Here is an 18,743-nt window from a genome sequence, read left to right as displayed (position 1 = left end):
CTGACCATTGGTGGTGGTGGGCGGGGAGGCGACACCAACCAGAACCTCTTGAGTGCAGGGCGTGGGCTCAGCAACCTCCCCCATGGCTGCACGCGCTCCCCGCGTGCCCCCGCTCTAAAGTAAACACGGCGGAGAGGACCGGTGCCCCTCTCGCTGCCCGCTGGGCGAGCCATGGCGGAGGCGGTGCCGGCCTCCCCCGTGGGCGGCCGTGGCCTGCACCGAAGTATCATTCAGTGGTGAGCGTCAGGACGGGGAGAGGCGGGCGCTGCCGCTGGGCGGGAAGCCCTGGAGGACAGGAGAGGAGCACCCCTGGTTCAGGAGATCCTGGTGAAGGACAAGGGAACAACCACACACCCCCACCTACCCCCCCCCCACACACACACACACTCAGTCCCGTATCTGCACCCACCGCGGGTTTTCCACCTAGCTGTCCCCGTAGGTCACACCTCCCTTAGGGAGCAATCCAGCCTGTCCCCGACCAACTGACCAACCAGAGTGGAGCCAGTTAGAAGACCTGGAACGCAGGCAGGCGTTGGCCACGGAGGAAGTTGGGGTTTTTTTTGTTGTTGTTGTTCTTGTTGTTTTTGTTTTTCCTCCTGGCATGAGCTCTAGAATAGAAGTGACTTAACTTAGAACAACTTTTAGCTTCAACAATGCATTCCTTATTATTTGTGAAATTCATTTCTTGGCTATTTTAAATAGAGGGGAGAAAAACTAGAAAGAAAAATACCCTCAACTCATGGGCCTGAACTCAAGAGTTTGTGGTCTTTATAAATAGGAAAATAATTAAAGCCAGTCTTCAGACTGTAGCTTTATAAGGTTACTATTATATATTAGCATACATTTTCCTTTGTGTAAGCTTTAAGAAATATTTCTCAGGGGAAACTTTTTTTTTTTAAGAGTCACCTGAGGAAGAAGTAATTGAGAGAGAGAGAGAGAGGGAAGAGTATGTTTATGATTATAGTTACCACTTTCTTCTAAAAGAGAATTTATTGCCCATCTCATTTTGCAGTGAGGAAAAAAAAATGTAATCAGACCCCTTTGCCTACCTTCTTAGCAAGAGTCAGTTCCATGCCTTAATTAACTACTTCAGCTCACCACTGAGTTTCCCAGTGTTGAATTTTGCTATAGCGATTTGAAAGACTGATTACAAAGTTTAAAATACTTGGGCATCCCCTTTAGGTGGCTTGTGATTGGGCAAGACAAGTGTCCCACATCATTTCTGGAGATAGCTAAGGATGCATTTTAGCAACAAGTCCAATTCACCTCTGTGCCCAGAATTCCTCTTGCCCCGGGTTCTTCAGAAAAGACTTCAATTCTCCTACCATTGGCATTCAAACCACTGGCCCAGTGTCTAATATAGAACCTTGGGGCAAAGAGATGAGGCTACCCAGAGGGAGGGGCAGCAATGGCCAAGAGCTGGAGGAGCTCAAGGGGGGGGGGAGCTCATTCATCCTATAGAATGAAGCATCCCCTGTTTTCCAGTCAGTGCCCTGTTAGGAGGGACAACGATCTATTAGTCAGGTGGGGTCGTATCTGGGACACGAGTTCCACTGTCATCTCTACTTGTTAAATTATCCCTGGGAGAAAAGTTGGGATGTTGGCTAGTCTCGGGGAATGGAGGTAAGGTCTCCATGTTAGGGACAGGAAGAGACAAAGACTGAAGAGCACAAGACTAGACATAATAATGTAGATACAGACCCTGGGTCAGGCCTTGGCATCTAACCTCCAGTAAAACACAGGGGCATTTTGGTGGCACACTGGCAGCCCCTTAACCAGAGTCACCTGTGGTAGTCCCCTGACTCACACCCTCTCCTCAGAGCCACACACAATAGAGGTCAGGCTTCCCAGAGCAGGTACTCCTTGGAGTAGCTCCCTGGGGGCCAGTGTGCCACTGTCACGCCCGTGGCTTTCTTGCCTCTGTTTGCATTATGATGGGAGAGATAAGAAAACAGCAATCGCTGAAAAGAAATCAGGTTACTAAAGAAAAGAGTTTAATAGCTCCTCCAGAGTTTGCAACCGTCTGCAGCAGGACAGAGCATTGTGGAGAGGGTCTTAGGAAGCAATACTGCTATTGGCAGCCGTAAATCAGAGAGGAGGGGACCCTGCGTGGAAATATCCCCATCAAAGGCACACCCCCAGTTGTTTCACTTCCTTAGCCAGTTCCACCTTCTAAAGGTTCCACCATAAGTAGAGAGGTTAGGTCAGTCAGCCTTGGGACCAGTCAACATCCACACCATCCTACCTGCCTGGACTCCTCTGTCCACTGTGGTATTACTTTGCAGTTTACCAGGCAAATCACTCTCTACCCTGTAGTTAACTTAAATCTCTGTAGCAGCTCTGTAAAGGTCCCATTAGACGGTATCTACTTCTTTTTAGCATGCAAATTCCCCTCCAATAAAACCCCAAACCTTAACAGTGTTGACAACTGAAAACCCACAGTCTATATTCCTAACCCCAGCCAGATGATAAAAGAGATCCTTTTCCACTGCCTGTGAGCTTCTGCAGTTCCACTTAGTAACCTAGATGGGGGGTCATTTGGTTGGACCCACCCATGTCTAGTAGTCATCGGTTCTGTCAGAACATCCTTACTTGGTCGGGGGTGGGGGGGATAGCCACCAATTTCCTGTTTCTGTCCCACCTCCACCCCCTGCAGGCTGGTTGACAATTTCTGCATCCGTGAAGGATTCAGCGTGCCCCGATGTCTCATGTATGAGATTTATGTTGAGACCTGTGGGCAGAGCGCTCAGAACCAAGTCAACCCAGCGACATTTGGGAAGGTAAGTGTTGAGATGTGACAAGTCTGTGTTCACCAAGCTGTTTTGTTTCTCATTGATGTTTTTCAAAGTTACAGCCCCAGGTGGCTTAAGAGTGGAGATGCATTCTGAGAAATGCTAGGTTATGCCATTGACCAAACACAGACGTAGCTAGCTAGTGTCGCTGATGGTAAAGCCTTATGGACTGCTGATGGTCTCTGAGGAAAGTCTAAAAGTGCACTTGGGTCTAATGGGGTCTCAGCAGGTGTAGTGGCTTTGTCCTCAGGAGCAGCCAGTCATTTGTATTGAAAATCTACTTTCCTTCTCCACACTTTAGAGTGGTTTGGGGTCTCCACACTTTACAGTGGGATGGGGGAAACTTCAGCATTGTTTCCATAGCAACCCCAACACTCCCCTAAAAGACCCGGTTAGCAGGGCCCTTACTCCTGCATAGAACTGCCAAAGCTCTCAGAACACAGATCTGAGCCACTGGTGATACCCAACAATCGATGCTCCCCGCAGCTCATTTGGATTTAGTGATTTCATTGGCTTTGGAAGTTGGCACACATATCTGAGGACTTCACCTGAGAATGCTTAATACACAATCAAATGACAGTCTGAGACCCTCTTCTTTGTTCAACAGCTCCTAGGAGCAACTCCTTAATGGTAGACCCTGCTTTAGATGCTGGGGCCCAGCAGTGAGGTTGACAGGGAGCGAGTCCAGCCCTCTCTGAAGCTGGATTCTAGCTGTCCAGGATGCCAGACTGAGGCAGATAACATTGTGTTGTTTTATGCTTAGCAAAATGAACCTAGAATTATTAAAGCCCAGGGTCCCGTGGCTGGCCACAAAACATGGTTAGCAGAGCTAGTCTCCTGAACCAGGTGCAGAGTTCCAGCCACTTCTTGATTCCACCAAAACAAAACAAAACAAAACAAAACAGAATTAAAAACAAAAAACAAATAAACCACCCTTGAGTACAGAGACACTGGAGATCACCTGAGTGAAGCCTAATCACCTTACCTTGGCTGTAAACTCCATCGGAGAGCTGTGTGCCCTGTTTGAAGCTAAGTGAGGAACAAGCAAGCACGTTCCTGCCAAGAGGAGTGTGGCATTGGCTCTGGACAAGCACAGCCCAAGCTAGGTCTGTAGTCCAACCACAGAATGCAGGCTGATGAAAATCGCTCAGGTCCTTCCTGGGGGGGCCTCAGCACAGTTGACCCCCACACCATGTATCCCGGGTCATCTTTAATGGCAGGTGAAGGGACTCTAGCTAGCTCAGACCTAATAAGCATGCTTCTGACAGGCCTTGCCCTTCTCCCCCATTCCCTCTGCCTTGCTAAAAACTGTTAGATGACATTCCTACCTCTCGCCCCCAAGGTCTATTCCCTTATTTGGCCACTTCCTCCTCCTGAGGCTGAACTGACTTCCAAGGTCCAGCTGTCAAAGTATTGAAGACCAGCAATCAGCAGCCCCCATTGGCTGCCCTAATTAACATGCCCAATTAAATTAAACACCTCATCCTAAAGGGGAGTTTTCCTTTTTCCCTTCACAAGTGCCATTTGTCAATGGACCATGTCTGTCTTCTCTCAATCCAGAGGCAGCCCTTTGTCCCCCTCTGGGACAAATACCCCTCCTCCCTCTCCTTTGTTCCCTTCCCCTTCTTGGTTGTCTTCTATCTCCTGTGTTTGTCTCTTTCCCTACCCTTTGTCTCTCCAAGTCAAATAAATCTCTTTTGTGCTGAGATTTAGTCTTGTGGGTCCTGACAATTCCTACCTATCTCTTACAACTATAGTAACAAGGAGCCTGCTCAGGGGGTCATAACGCTGACCATTCACTTTTCCTCCTGTCTTTGCAAGGGTCCTTGTATATACAGAATTGTGTTGTTTTCGGATGTTATTTGATCACTGGTAGATGTATGACCTGATTGTTAATCTTCTTCTTCTTTCTCCTCTTCCTCTTCCTCCTCTTCCTCCTCCTCCTTCTCTCCTTTCTCCTCCTCTTCTTCCTCCTCCTCTTCCTCCTCCTCTTCCTCCTTCTCCTCCTCCTCCTCCTTCTCCTCCTCCTCCTCCTCCTCCTCCTCCTCCTCCTCTTCTTCTTCTTCTTCTTCTTCTTCTTCTTCTTCTTCTTCTTCTTCTTCTTCTTCTTCTTCTTCTTCCTCCTCCTCCTCCTCCTAGTCTTCCTCCTCTTCTTCTTCCACCTTCTTTTTGTTGTTGTCTGGATAGTAAAACCAAAGAGTTTGACAAAGACAAAAGATCTACTTTATCCAGGGAGATAATTCAGGGGAAGGCGTTGCTGAGCAAGCATGAGGACCAGAGTTCAGGTCCCCAGCATCCATGCAAGAAGCTGGGTATGGTGATGCATGTCTGTGACCCCAGCACTAAGGAGACAGAGACAGGTGGGTCCAGGGTCTTACCAGCCTCGAGACAACTGGTGAGCTTTCTGTCACTAAATATTATGTGTGACATCCCTCTTTGTGAAGTCCTCCACAGTGGCAGGCACCAGGCCTGCTTCCTGACGTTGTTGGAACCAAGCCTGTGCCTATGCTAGGGCACAGCACGTGAGGACCTTCTATCAGGCGTAAACCTGAAGAGCGACAAGGGAGAGTCACAAGGTCACACATACAAGGACCAAACTCTTCTCCTAGCGGCTTCTCCTTACCTTCAGGTAGCATGTGGATGCTGGTACGTTTTCCCAAACACTGAACTGTTTAGATCTCTTCTTCCAACTCAGTCCTTGTGGCTGAAGCGTCCAGCCACCGACAGCCATGTGCTTCTGAAACATGGTTGACTCTTCTAACGTGTCCACTGCTCTAATATGGGGAGCAACTGCTCTCATCGCCAAGCCTTGGTCATGGCTGCTCTTGACCACCTTCCTGCGCATCCACTTCGTTTTGTGGGCTTCAGTTTGTGAATGCCACCTAGGCCTCTCCTCTCCAGTGTGCACAGACACAGGCCTGCTTTCTCCTTTGCTCTGTTCATTTGTTTTTATTTTCTTTGGGGCTTTTATCCTTCCGGTCATTCTCTCTGTTTCAATTTAAATGTGTCACCAACACGAATAAATACTCCCCGCCCCATATAAGTCAAATTAAGCTAGGTCTCCCCAGACTGGTTTATAAGACATAAATACTCCCACATAAATAGATAAAAACCAAAGAGGGAAACTACATTAAAGGTTTTATCACTGTCTCTTACAGGGTGACTCAGAAAGGTTTTTCGACCCACTGGGAGTTCCCAGCTGTTACCCTGCAGCCCAAAAGGCTGTCATTCCGTCACTCCGGATTTTAGGAAACATCATCAAAGGCTCTACTGAGCCCTGGGAAGCCTGACACAGCAGCCTTTTCCTAGCTGCCCACTTGTAGGCCTCCTCAGAGAGAGGAGGGTGACTTCAACAGGGTCCAATCTTTGCCAAGGTCGTGGGGACTTTTCTTCCTCCATCTCTCTTAAATAGTGCCGTTAGAGGTTGCTCACTTCTAGAAAAATATTCTCTTCCCCACTCTTTTTAAGATCTAGGGTCCAGGAATATATAGCTCAGTGGTAGAGTTCTTGCTTAGCACGTGGAGCCCCATGTCCAGTCTCTGCACCCAACAACAGGAAGAAGTTCTTGTCCGGAGCCTGTTTCATATTGCAGAGCATTCCAAAGGAAAGAAACGAGACCCCAGTGTCTGACCCCTGCGTTTATTTTGAATTCTTTGTCTTAATGTTTCCCTTAGAATCCACTCCCTAGATGCCAAGGTTCTAACATTAAGTTTGGTTGGCAAGTTGCCTAAAGAATAGGCCAGTGGAAGGGACCCGATTGTTGGGAATGTATCCTGTGTGCCAAAGCTGCTCTAAATGGGGAAGGGAAAGGATATGATCACAAAGCATGTTTACAAGAGAAACAACAAAATATCCAATTCTCACTTCCTCCCTCCTCCCCCCCCACCCCCCCGGGACTGAGTTGATTCCCAAGGAGTTCCTGTGCAGATGATTCGGGATGGGCATGCAATGTGTGGGGCTCATTCTGGCCCCAAACTGTATCTTCCATGGATTGGGGAGTTTCCGGAGGTTGGCTTCCTCTGCTAAAATAACATCAACAACTGTTTTTCTGATTAGAATCGGATTGCGTCTCCTTTGTGAGCAGTGTGGAGATCGAAAAGTGTTAAGAAGGGAAAAATAAATGCTGACTGTGGCCCCACCCCCAAAGGTGTACTTACTCACATGGTCCATTTGCACACGTGAGCACACACACTAGTGTGAACAGCTGGGTGTAAGCACAGCCTTCATACCCTGCCCTTGTCCCTGTGTCCTGCCATCCATCTTCCTCTGTCCTGATGAGCTGGGGTAAGCAGGCAGCAGCCCTCCCTGGAAGCCCTGTGTCAGGCTTAGAATCCACTCCCTAGGGGTAATCCACTCAACCACAGCAGCTTGAATCTTGAAACCCCAGTCCCTTATAGTGTACAAGTTCTTTGTTTTGTTTTGTTTGAGACAGGGCTGTGCAAGAGACCTATCTATCCTGGAACTTGCCTCGTAGACCAGGCTAGCCTTAAACTCACAGAGATCTGACTGCCTCTACCTCTCTTATATTTTTGGTTGTGAGCCTAGCCTTTAACGGCTGAGCCATCTCTCCAGCCCTGCCTCTACCTCTCAAGTGCTGGGATTAACCACAATCTACTAGTGGCCAAACTCAACACAGCTTTCAAGTGATGTGGTCTCCCCTTCTCTTCCAGTGCTGTGGCATGCCACAAAGCAGGTGTGGGGCTTGTTGTCTGCCTCCCCTTCCCGCCCTGCCGCCAGGTGTTGGTTGAACTTTGCTGGGAGGAAGGAGGAAACGAGGAAAGCGAGAGAGGCTTTCCTCTATAAAAGCCAGTCGGACCTTTTGGTGGTGGGCTCTTTAGTACCTGCCTTGGGCACTTTCCAGTACACGTCCCTTGGCTTAGTGGTTGGTGTCCTGGAGGACCTTGCTGGTATCTGCCTGCTTTCTGCGTGCTCAGGAACAACACAGGGAAAGCTCATCTTTCTCCTGCACTGCTGACTTGTGGCCGCAGAAAGTATGTGGCAGTTCTCGGCCTGAGCACACTGTGGACGGTGCTCACAGTGGCCTCTCTGCTCAGCCACCGAGGCCCTCCTTGTCCTACCCACATGAATTCTGTGTTGTCACAAGATGGCACCTGCAGTGGCCTCCCAGAAAACACTTTGAATGACTGGACCACCCTTCCCACATTCCCTCACAGCAGGGAAGGGGGCCTCTGGGCAAGAAGCCATTCATACCTCCTCATCTCTGCTTCACTGCAGATGCCCACAGATGCAAGCCCCTTGGGTGTGTTGTCAGACAGCTTGTTCTTCCATCCATCCATCCATCCATCCATCCATCCATCCATCCATCTGTTCGTCCACCCATCTATCCATCTGCTCATCTTTCTGTCCATTGTCTGTCCATCCATCCTTCTATCCTAACCCCCATTTGATCATCTGTCCATCCATCTACCCATCTGTCTGTCTATCCATCCATTCTTTCATCCATTTGTTGTCCCTTTGCTCCATCCTGTTGTATAGATACTACAAGGCTATGTAGATTAGAGATGGACACATGGATGGGTGGAGGCTTGATGAGTAGACAGATAGATGGATAGATGATAGGTACATAGGTAGGTAAGTAGACAGACAGATGACAGACAGACAGATATGGACAAGAGAAAGATGATAAGTCAGATAAGGGGAAGCCCATATCATTTCTCTCGAATGCTGCTCCTGGGAGCTCATACACAGGGAGGCCGCGGCACACAGCCAAGCAGGAGCTGGGTGGAGCAGCTCTGCAGAAGAACAGATGTCATGGGCAGGGCTGAGGCTTTCCCTGCCCCAACTTCCACAATGTCCCTACATGCAGGGTTTCCCCTTCCAGCAGGTGTGAGCCCACATACCCTGCCTGCAGTTAATCCCTCGATAGTGCCACTGGGATAGAGTCCTGTTGATAAACGAAACATGAATGGTGTCCCTGAATATGGGACACATCAAGGTAACTCAGCCGGGAGACAAGAATCTGAATCCAAGTGACCGTTATTCTACAGTTGAGTACCACCCTCTCATTAAATCCTCTGAAATTAGAAAACCACGGTCAACTGTATGAAGTAGCTCTGACACCAGAGAGATAGAGGAAAACAGCAAAATACCAACAGCAGCCACAGGCTAGACCCAGCAGCCACAGGCTAGACCTAGCAGCCACAGGCTAGACCCAGCAGCTGTCAATAATCCAATTTCCAGAGAATCTTCGTGGTTCCAGTCAGCAACGTAACACTAAAGAGAGCAGAATGCAAGACCGAACACAGTTAGATGCCAGCAATTCAGGCTGGAGACCCTGACTACTGGGACAGTACGCAGAGGCTCTCAACCTCCCTATGCTGTGACCCTTTAATCCAGTTCCTCATGCTGTGATGACCCCCCAACCATAACATTATTTTCACTGCTACTTCACAACTGTAACTTCGCTATTGCTATGAACCGTAATCTAAATATCTGTGTTTTCTCATGGACTTAGGCAACCCTGTAAAAAGGTCATTCGACCCCACCACAGAGGTTGAGACCCCCAGGTTGGGAACTGCTGTCTTAAGAGTTTTGGTGCTGGGAACCTAAGCCAGGACATTATCTGCCCCAGCTGGGACACCAGGGTTTCACTCTGTGACCTTGCTTATCTGGTGTGATCTAGTTTCATTTGTATGTCTACTTTTTATAATCAGCTGTGAGACTTTGTATGAATCCTTGGTTAGTGTAGGTAATGTGAGTTTGTTTTCAGTTTTTGAACTGCATCTTTAAATCCTGCTTGTTCCCACAGCTCGTACGCTTGGCTTTCCCTGATCTGGGCACTCGGAGGCTGGGCACACGAGGAAGTGCCAGGTAGGGTTGTAATGTTTGTTTTGTAATGTTTGTTTTGTGTTAGATGGAGAATATGTCAATGTAGGGAAATCACAGTAATCAATAAAACGTGTGACACAGAATAAGCTGTACAAGGCAGCTCTGACCAAAGGGTGCCGTGGTTCCGACTAAACCCCCATCATCCGGAGACACCGACCACACTCACATGATTCAAAATCTTCTTAAAATATAAAGATTACCACATACACTTTAGATGTTAAGAAATGTGCCCAATTATTAAAATGTTCAAATGATTGCACACATAGAATAATGCCGATTGCTTTTAATTACTCTTTGGACTGAAGTGACTTAAGCATTTGGCTAATTAGCCTATCAGTTGTATTCACGAGGCCGAGCGTACGGTGATAGTTCTAACAGGGAAGCTCCAGTGCTATCAAGTGTGTCCTTATAATAATTGCCACACAGTTGTCATTGTCCTTTGCCATTTGTTTAACATCAGGACAGGAAACCAGTGAGCAGGGACATAAGCCAATTAGAGGAAGGGCTGGCTGCCTGTAAAGAAATTGAAGGCAGTGGCAAGTTTGCCAAACCTAACCTTGGGCAGTAATTAAGCTTGAAGAAACCTGGTTCTGCTGTTAGCCCCGGGCACACACTATAGGATGCCACAGAGGAGAAGAGGCTGTGTGTGGGGAGTCTGACTTCCTGCAGGGTGAGTCCCCTGAAAGGCAAAGGCAGCAGAACAGGAGGCCTGTCCCAGGACATCTCTCTGAGATGAGAAACCGAGAAAGCAGAGCCAAGCACCCAACGGTGCCTTTGTAGGCTATCGCAATAAAACGTTTGTGTGTGATGGGCTGTGTCTTATGGTAGGTCTAGGATGTGGTGGATGGGCCTGACCTGCCCGCTGTCCTCAGTGGAGAGGTGCCGCGCTGTGCAGTGTGGGATTCACTGCTGCTGTCCAGGGTCATGCCTATCATCCTACAATTACTAGCCAGGGAAAAGATCCAAATTCAAAATTCGCCATACAATATGCACATATAGGTGTATACTCGTACGGTACATACATATGGCACCAAGCCACTGCAGAGACAGAAAGTTGAACTATCTGTAATGGTGTATGTGGAGGTTAAGTTACCGGATGCCTCCGTTTTCAGGTATCATTATGACGGGATCTATATCAAGAAGAGCTCCTTCTTCTACGCTCATTACTGCTACCTGCTGGGTAAAAAGAGCTGTCACAGGTTAGTCTGTCCTTGGGTTCCTTGGTCATGGGACTCCGATCTCTGTTGTACTTAACTGATTTGTAGGCTGTTCTGCCACAAGTCCTTATGAAGAGCAGAAAAACACAGGGCATGTGGCCAACACGCTGTGTCAGCCTCTGGCAGTGTTACTGGCCAGAGGAAACCCATTTCTACCCGACTTCCTTAGGTAATTGATTGTACCATCTTCTCAGTCACCTAAGCCATTTCTGGTCGGGTCTTCCAGGAAAGGCCTGTTGCCCTCAAGACTCCACTGTGCCCTCACAGCGCTAACCTCTAACCTCTCTTTAACCTCTCCCCTTCTTAGTAAGTGCAGAGTTTCACTCTTGTCAGCCCAGGGGCCTCTTGCGCTCTGCCTGTTAGCATCCCTTCCCTCCCGAAGGGTGCTTTCTAGAGTCACCTCTGGTCCTTGCCCCACCCACTCCCTAGGAATTCCTCTCTGGCTGTTTGTGGATACACGCGCTGAGATGACCCATGGGAGCCTCACATGCAGGGTGTGGAAGCTTCAGCTCAGAACCTCCCTAGAAATCCCTTCCACCCCGATTTTCCATGCTGATGCTCACGCTGAGCCGCCCCCGACTCCACTGGGCTGCAAACCCTTCTTCATTCTTCCCTTTTGAGGCAGAGATAGTTCGCATACATACACCCTTGTCATCCTACTTAGAGAACAGTTATGTTATGGCTCCGTATCTACAGACAGAGCCACCCTGAAGGTCAGCATCTTCAAATGCAACCAAACCTAGACCCGTGTGCTTGGTAGTTAGGCCTGAGCACACACAGACATCATGACCGCATCCTAAATAACAGTTTTCAGTATTAAATAATCTAAAGATGGTTTATAGCATAATTAGGGAGTCCATTATGTTCTTGCAGAAACTCCTTTTTACAGAAGACACTTGAGCACTGGAGGAACTCCAGGGCCAGTCCCCCATGGATGCTGAGGGATCTCAGTCCCCCATGGATGCTTAGGGACCCCAGCCCTCCTGTGGATGCTGAGGGACCCCAATCCCCAGTGAATGCTCAGGGACCCCAACCCCCCATGGATGCTTAGGGACCTCAGTCCCCCATGGATGCTGAGGGACCCCAGTCCCCCATGGATGCTTAGGGACCCCAGTCCTCCATGGATGCTGAGGGACCCTGGTCCCCTATGGATGCTGAGGGACCTCAGTCCCCCATGGATGCTGAGGGACCCCAGTCCCCCATGGATGCTGAGGGACCTCAGTCCCCCATGGATGCTTAGGGACCCCAGTACCCCATGGATGCTTAGGGACCCCAGTCCCCCATAGATGCTGAGGGACCCTGGTCCCCTATGGATGCTGAGGGGCAGCTGGACTCTGTGGACTTCATACAGCTGCTCTCTTCTCAGCCTCTTCCTGCTTTAAACACAGCCACTCGACCAAGCTTCCTAAAATGCTAATTTGCCTGCCTCTTCCTTTCCCAGAAGCACCTGGGGTGAAGGCTGCCCACTAGGCACTGCTGGCAGGCTCTCTACCTTCCTGTGACTCAGGAGCACATGGCTCCATTTCCTGCCCTTCCCCCACTCCAGCCTTCCATAATCCCTCCTTCTCTGCTGGGGTCCTCTTGGATCTACCATTTGTGTTGACAGCCCTCCAGGGAGACCATCTTCAACAGTGCCAGTTCCAGGATAGCCCCCTTCCCTCACATTTCCGCACTGCTCATGGACTTTCTAACCATCCAGCATTTCTGCCCAGTCTATTAGCTGTCCACTGGGCCTTCACTTGGCATAAAAAGGTGATTGTGTGCCTGAGAAACTGTGGGCTATTTCACTTGTAGCACAGCATCATCTCCATCATCACCATCACCATCATCATCATCACCACCCTGCTCACTCTCAAAGCCTTCCAGCTTTGACAATAGCAAGTTTGTATGAGGGGCCCTCCACAGAGGCCTAAAGTCAGGAAGCCTATTGTGTGGATGAGACAAGGCCCCTTCCCTCTGCTTGCTTAGCAGGAGAGTAAGATGTGCATTTAATGTAGTGGATACATGACAGAAGGTCGGAAAGGTACAAGGCCTCCATAAGGAGAGCAGGCCTCTTGACAGAAGTCAGAAGGAATGAGAAGTGAGTTGGGTTCCAACCAAGCCATAAAGGACAGACAGGATGGGATTCTGACGGGTGGGGTGGGAGAAGGCAGCAGGCATGGCTTGGGTGAAGAAGATGAAGGGATGGGAAAGTGTAGGCTCCCTGCTGTGGAGTGTGGCAGAAGACTGTTGGAAGGCACTTGAGAGGCCATGGCCTTCGAGGCTGGAGTGGGGCAGTCCAGGAGCCCCTTGACACTGGGTGGGCTCCTGACTAGACTCTTCATAGCAACGGAGCTACAGAGCTTTGTTTCCTACCATGCTGTGGTTTGGAAACGTGTGTCCCACCAAGATCCAAATTGAATTAAAATCCCCAATGTATAGTATTAGGAGCTGGAGCCTGTATGTACATATGCGCACACACACACACACACACACACACACACACACACACACACACTCTGGGACACAGCCTTTATGAGCAATTAAAACTGTAGGAATGGTACCCTCGTGAGTGACATTCCCTAATCCTAACCCTATGGATGAAGATAAGGATAGTGTTGCATGACTTACCTCCGTACTGTGTGACCCACAGATGTGTAATCAGTGAACTTTGAACTCTGGCCACCAAAGAGATTATTTCTAAAGTATTAAGATTTGCTAGGCGGTGGTGTCGCACACCTTTAATCCCAGCACTTGGGAGGCAGAAGCAGGTGATTTCTGAGTTCGAGGCCAGCCTGGTCTACAGAGTGAGTTCCAGGACAGCCAGGGAATATACAGAGAAACCCTGTCTCAAAATAAAAAATAAATACTGTTTGGGGCTGGTGACATGGCTCAGAGGGTAAGAGCACTAACTGCTCTTTGGAAGGTCCTGAGTTCGGATCCCAGCAACCACATTGTGGCTCACAGCCACCCGTAATGAGATCTGACACCCTCCTCTGGTGCATCTGAAGACAGCTACAGTGAATTACGCTGGGACCAGAGCGAGCCCGGCAGAGGTCCTGAGTTCAATTCCCAGCAGCCACACACATGATGGCTCATGGCCATCTGTACAGCTACAGTGTACTCATACACATAAAATAAATCTTTAAAGAAAAAAAAAAGATTTAAGAGTGACTTCCTAACTAATGCCACATCTCAAAGAAATAGTAAATATAGATTCCAAAGGCAGAGATAGATGTTGTTGATCCCTAGCAGTCTCTACTGATGAAAAACGTTGTCTCTTGTGTCATGGATCCATTGTGTAACGGCTCCCATGTGGTGAATTCCTCTTAAAAATTAGGTCCTGAGACAAAAAGAAAGGTCAGCTTTGTAGTTTTCAAGTAACAGACACTCATTTGTCAACAAACATCTGAGTTCCCACAGCAAATTGAGCCCACTCTAATGTCAGCAGTGCGCATAAATAACCATGGCCTCCTCTTCCTCCCACGTGGAGCCAGAGAGAAAGAAAATTGAATCAGACCAGGTGTGTCCCGAAGACAGTAATGGAGTCATAAGAAGGTCTTCCCCAGACAGCGTTGTCTGAGTGAACGAACAAAGGATTCAGTCACGTTCTGGGGCAGCATTCCAGCAGAGGAAAGGGCCAGTGCAAAGGGCCTGGGGTCGAGAGAAGTGGAGGAGGAGGAGTCTGAGGGCAGAGCTTGGTGGGAACAAAGGAGATGGGAGGAGAGGTCCCTGAGCAGGAGGGAGGGTGTAGAGAGGACAATTAGAAGACATTTTCAGGGGCCCCAGCAGTATGCTTTTTGCTGAAGTAGCTCATGTCACCCAGAGGCAGCTGAGCTGTACGACACTCTGCTGAGATAGAGACCACGACAGCTGGACACGTCAGCTGTTCTCACACTAGCAAGCTGTGTGCTCGTGGGATGGTCACTCAGCTTCTCTGTTCCCCGGGTTCCTCCTCTCCCAAGAAGGATGTGTGCTTGTCAGGGATGTCGTCAAGATCAGATGCACAAACACAAGAGAGACGCCTAGAACAGCTGGGAGGTCACAGCTACACGCTGGTCTCAGGCCGACTCTGGGTCCCCACGTGTCCCTTCACAGTTTCATGGGCTCCTCATCCCCGCTCTTGTATTTTAAGGTTCCATAGTCTCCACCCAGCTCTCTTGTGAAATCTTTCATGAGGCTAATTCCCCATTTGTTTCAAGGGATCTGATGCTGCTTAGAGGTCTTGTCAGACAGTGCACCTCTGTACTGGTGACCGTCATGAGTCCCTTCTCACCCAGCTTCTTGTATACCCGGTACGCGGGTTATGGTGAGGCTCCGTGTTTCCTGTGCATTTGGTATATGTGTGGGGACTCCCCATCCCATCTAAATCATCTTTTGGGAAATAAGCCCACCCCCTACCCCCAGGGCTTATCAAGTAGGTTCTGACCCGCTTCTGTGGTTCTGGTGGCAGCTTAACTTCCTGAGCCCAGGCGTGCCACATCTATGCACGGGTTCTGGGCACTTGGACCCGATTCTTGAGGCAAGGGAAAAAGATAGACACGCAGACAGAAAAGATGAGGTCTCTGCTGGAGAAACCTCACACTCTGGAAGCTCAGCAGGTTTTATTATAAGGAGGTGGACATGGGGGCGGGGCTCTTGCACACAGCTGAACAAGGGTGGACAGGGTTTATGGATTAAGTGGATTAGCTGATCTTGGTAGGAACAGTCTCTGCGGTGGGGGGAGCAGTCCTTAGGCTGTAAACGTGGGGGGTGGGGAGACTGTGGCAACTGCTTCTGTGCACGCTGTCAACACCTGCTCTTGGACCAGAGGAAGGCTTTACCATTCCTCCAAGGGTATGAGGCTCTCCCTCCCCTCCCCATACCAGCTTGCCGCCCTGTGCTTCATCTTTGTGGTGTCCCTAGCACATCTACCAATCCCTGGCAGCGCTCTCTTGTCCATAGTGTGTAGCCCCCGTGGAGGCCTGGTTCTCTCTATGCCCTGTCCAGTAGGGAGGTGGGCCTGGGTCCTGCCAGCTCTCCTCGCTCGCCCCTGTGGATGGCAGAATCTGCTCATTTGGTGCTCCGCACATGGAAGGGATGCTAAACCCACCAGTGGGTCACCCTGGATCGGGGTGGGTACTTCCACAGCTAGGACTTTGAGACTGCTGCTGAGAGAGTCACCGGCCTCTGCCCTGCTGTTGAGAGAGGGCTGGAATCCCCTCTCCTCCTCTAGATCTCCTTTCCTGGGCAGAGACACCAAGAGCTGTGTCTTTCCTTGTGGTCTCCCTGTGCTGCAGGGGTTGTCCAGTATCAGCACTCCCTTGCTCCCACACTCTCTCCTTCACAACACCGAGACCTCTTGCTGTGTATGCATGGTCCACCCACATTCTCCATGTGTTTAGTTGTTTTGGGGCAGGAGCCAGGAGCCAGGCACCATCAATCTGTACCAACTTGGAATCTGTGTCCTCCTACCCCCTATATAAGCCGCCTTGGATGCTTCCAGAAAGCAGACTGTGTAGACCTCACAAACTAGTACTATCGGTTAGCAGAATGCTTAATTACCCAATTGTGCATCGTATATTTTAAACATGCCTTTAAATATGGTGGTTTAGACCTCCAGGTAGGGATGGATCAGGTAGGGACCCGCCTCTTCCTCCTCCCACCCTCCTGCTCTCTGGGCACAGCTCTGAACCCTGGAGACAAGAGCAACCAGAGGGAGACTGGGCTGGAAAGAGGAGTTGGTTTGGGACCCTAGGGCTGTGGGCCCACACAGGCAATCCTTCTTCGTCCTTACACCAAAAAAGACACACTTTCCCAACTGCAACCCAGCAAGAGTGTAAGACTTCAGATTCTCTCTGCTGGTCAAGAAGAATTCTCTCCAGAAACAAAACAAAACAAAACAAAACAAAACAAAACAAAAACCTGATCCATTACCCTCCTTTCGCTGGGAGCCTGAGATGCTGCTCTCCAACCAAAGAAACTAAAGAGTGTGTCCTGGTCTGTCCAGAGAGACCCAGTTCCAGTAACCCTCTTGGTGGCTTTCTGCCTCCACAGCTCAACTCTCCTCCCCAGACAGCTAGGGCACCTCTCATCTTCTCCCCAGAAGAGAGAAATTCCCAAACCCAGCCTGAAGAGCCCCTCTCCCCCTCCCCAAAGCAGCTCTAGCAGGAACCAGCTGAACCACTGGGCAGAAATAGAACGGGGAAACCTCTGAAAACAAGCAACATAAAACATGGGAAAAAAATCCTGAACTCTGCCAAGGTGATGGCATTTGACCTAACACGGATGCCAACAGCTCCTTTCTCACCCAAGCCAGGAGGCGATGGCTCCACCGGTCTCAAGAGCTGGAGGAAAAAAACTGTGGACTCCAACTGTGGTATGCAGCACAATCAATCCTCCAGGGGCTGGAGAGGTGGCTCAGTGATTAAGAGCATAGCTACTCCTGCAGAGGACTCAAGTTTGACTCATAGAATCCTCATTGGGAGCCTCACAACTGCCTGTAACTCCAGCTCCAGGGGACCTGATATCTCTGGTCTCAGTGTGCCCTCGTGTGTGCACACAGACACACAAAAACACACACACAGACACACACACACACACAAGTTTCCTTCAGGAATGAAGGGGAAATAAAAAGAAGGGGAAAATGACTTGCCACTAGACAGCTCACTCTTAAAGACAAGCTAAAGAAAATCATTCAAAGATGGAGGACTGACTGCAGAGAGAATTCTGGGACGTCAGGAAAGGCAAAACAGTGGCCAGAGTGGACGCAGAAGAATACATTAGACTGTCTTCCTCCCCTTGAGGTGTACTGGCCATGCTCCATCGCTTTGACAAAGACCTGCGCCCCATACAAAGATGCATTAAGGCAGGGAAGGAAAAGGGCCCTAGATGGAGAGGGGTTCCCACATTTCTTCTGAGGTGGCGACACACAGGAACCCGGGGCTGTGGGTTCAGATTTGAACGCTGTGATAAACACTTGGGCAATTGCCATGAGAGTGATGTTGACCTGTGCCAAAAGATGCCATAAGTAGAGCAAAATGAAATCCTGTGCTTAAAGTAATTCTCATAAACACAGGACATAGAAGCAGAACAGAGAACCCAAGGAAACAAACAGAAACAAGGTGCGTAAAAGAAAATTAAGAGCTGGCATACCAACAATTACCTTAATTATAAATTATTTACAAGCACCAACAGGAAGATAAAACTGGCAGAGGGGATTTTAAAAAGAAGAAAACGACTCAGGTTTGTATTGCCAACAAGAAACATACTTCAGATTTGATGGCCTAGACAAGTTGAAAGGGTTTTTTATTTTTAATGAAAATAATATAGCACTGGAGCTGAAGAGATGTCTCAGCAGTTAAGGGCATGTACTGCTCTTTTAAAAGGTCCCAGTTCAATTCCCAGCACCCATACCATGTGGCTCACAACTGCCTGTAATTCTAGCTGGGAGGGGGGCGGGGGGGGGGAATCTGACACCTCTAGCTTCTGTAAGCACTTGCACTCATGTACTCATACACACACATGTGCATACACACACACATACACAGAGGTGCATAGAGACACACACATACACAGACATACACACAGAGACACATATACACAGACATACACATATACATACAGAGACATACATACTCACACAGAGACATACACACACAGACACAAACACACAGAGAGATACATAGAGATACGTACAGAGACATACACATGGACATAGACATATACAGACACACACAGAGACACAAACACACACATACAGAGGTACATAGAGACAAACATATACACAGATATACACACAGAAACACAGAGACACAAACACATATACACACACATACATACATATACAGAAACAGACACACATAGACAAATAAAGATACAAATAGGCACACTGAGACACACACACAAAAATACACAGAGATACATG

The 18,743-nt window shown here is 49.0% G+C and overlaps 1 protein-coding gene across 1 annotated transcript in view; it reads left to right on the top strand.

Moving 5' to 3' along the window:
* The first annotated feature begins 91 nt into the window (after window positions 1-91).
* Rfx8 (RFX family member 8, lacking RFX DNA binding domain) overlaps window positions 92-18,743 on the top strand; it is a 62,202-nt gene continuing 43,550 nt past the window's right edge. The window contains exons 1-4 of the mRNA XM_031367294.1: window positions 92-236; window positions 2,657-2,780; window positions 9,562-9,623; window positions 10,754-10,840. Coding sequence (XP_031223154.1) covers window positions 172-236; window positions 2,657-2,780; window positions 9,562-9,623; window positions 10,754-10,840 — 338 coding nt within the window. The 5' untranslated portion in view covers window positions 92-171. The remainder of the gene's footprint in view (window positions 237-2,656; window positions 2,781-9,561; window positions 9,624-10,753; window positions 10,841-18,743) is intronic.

Source organism: Mastomys coucha, unplaced genomic scaffold, assembly GCF_008632895.1.
Source record: "Mastomys coucha isolate ucsf_1 unplaced genomic scaffold, UCSF_Mcou_1 pScaffold14, whole genome shotgun sequence".
NCBI lineage: Eukaryota > Metazoa > Chordata > Mammalia > Rodentia > Muridae > Mastomys > Mastomys coucha.
This window is presented reverse-complemented; position numbering and strand designations above follow the sequence as displayed.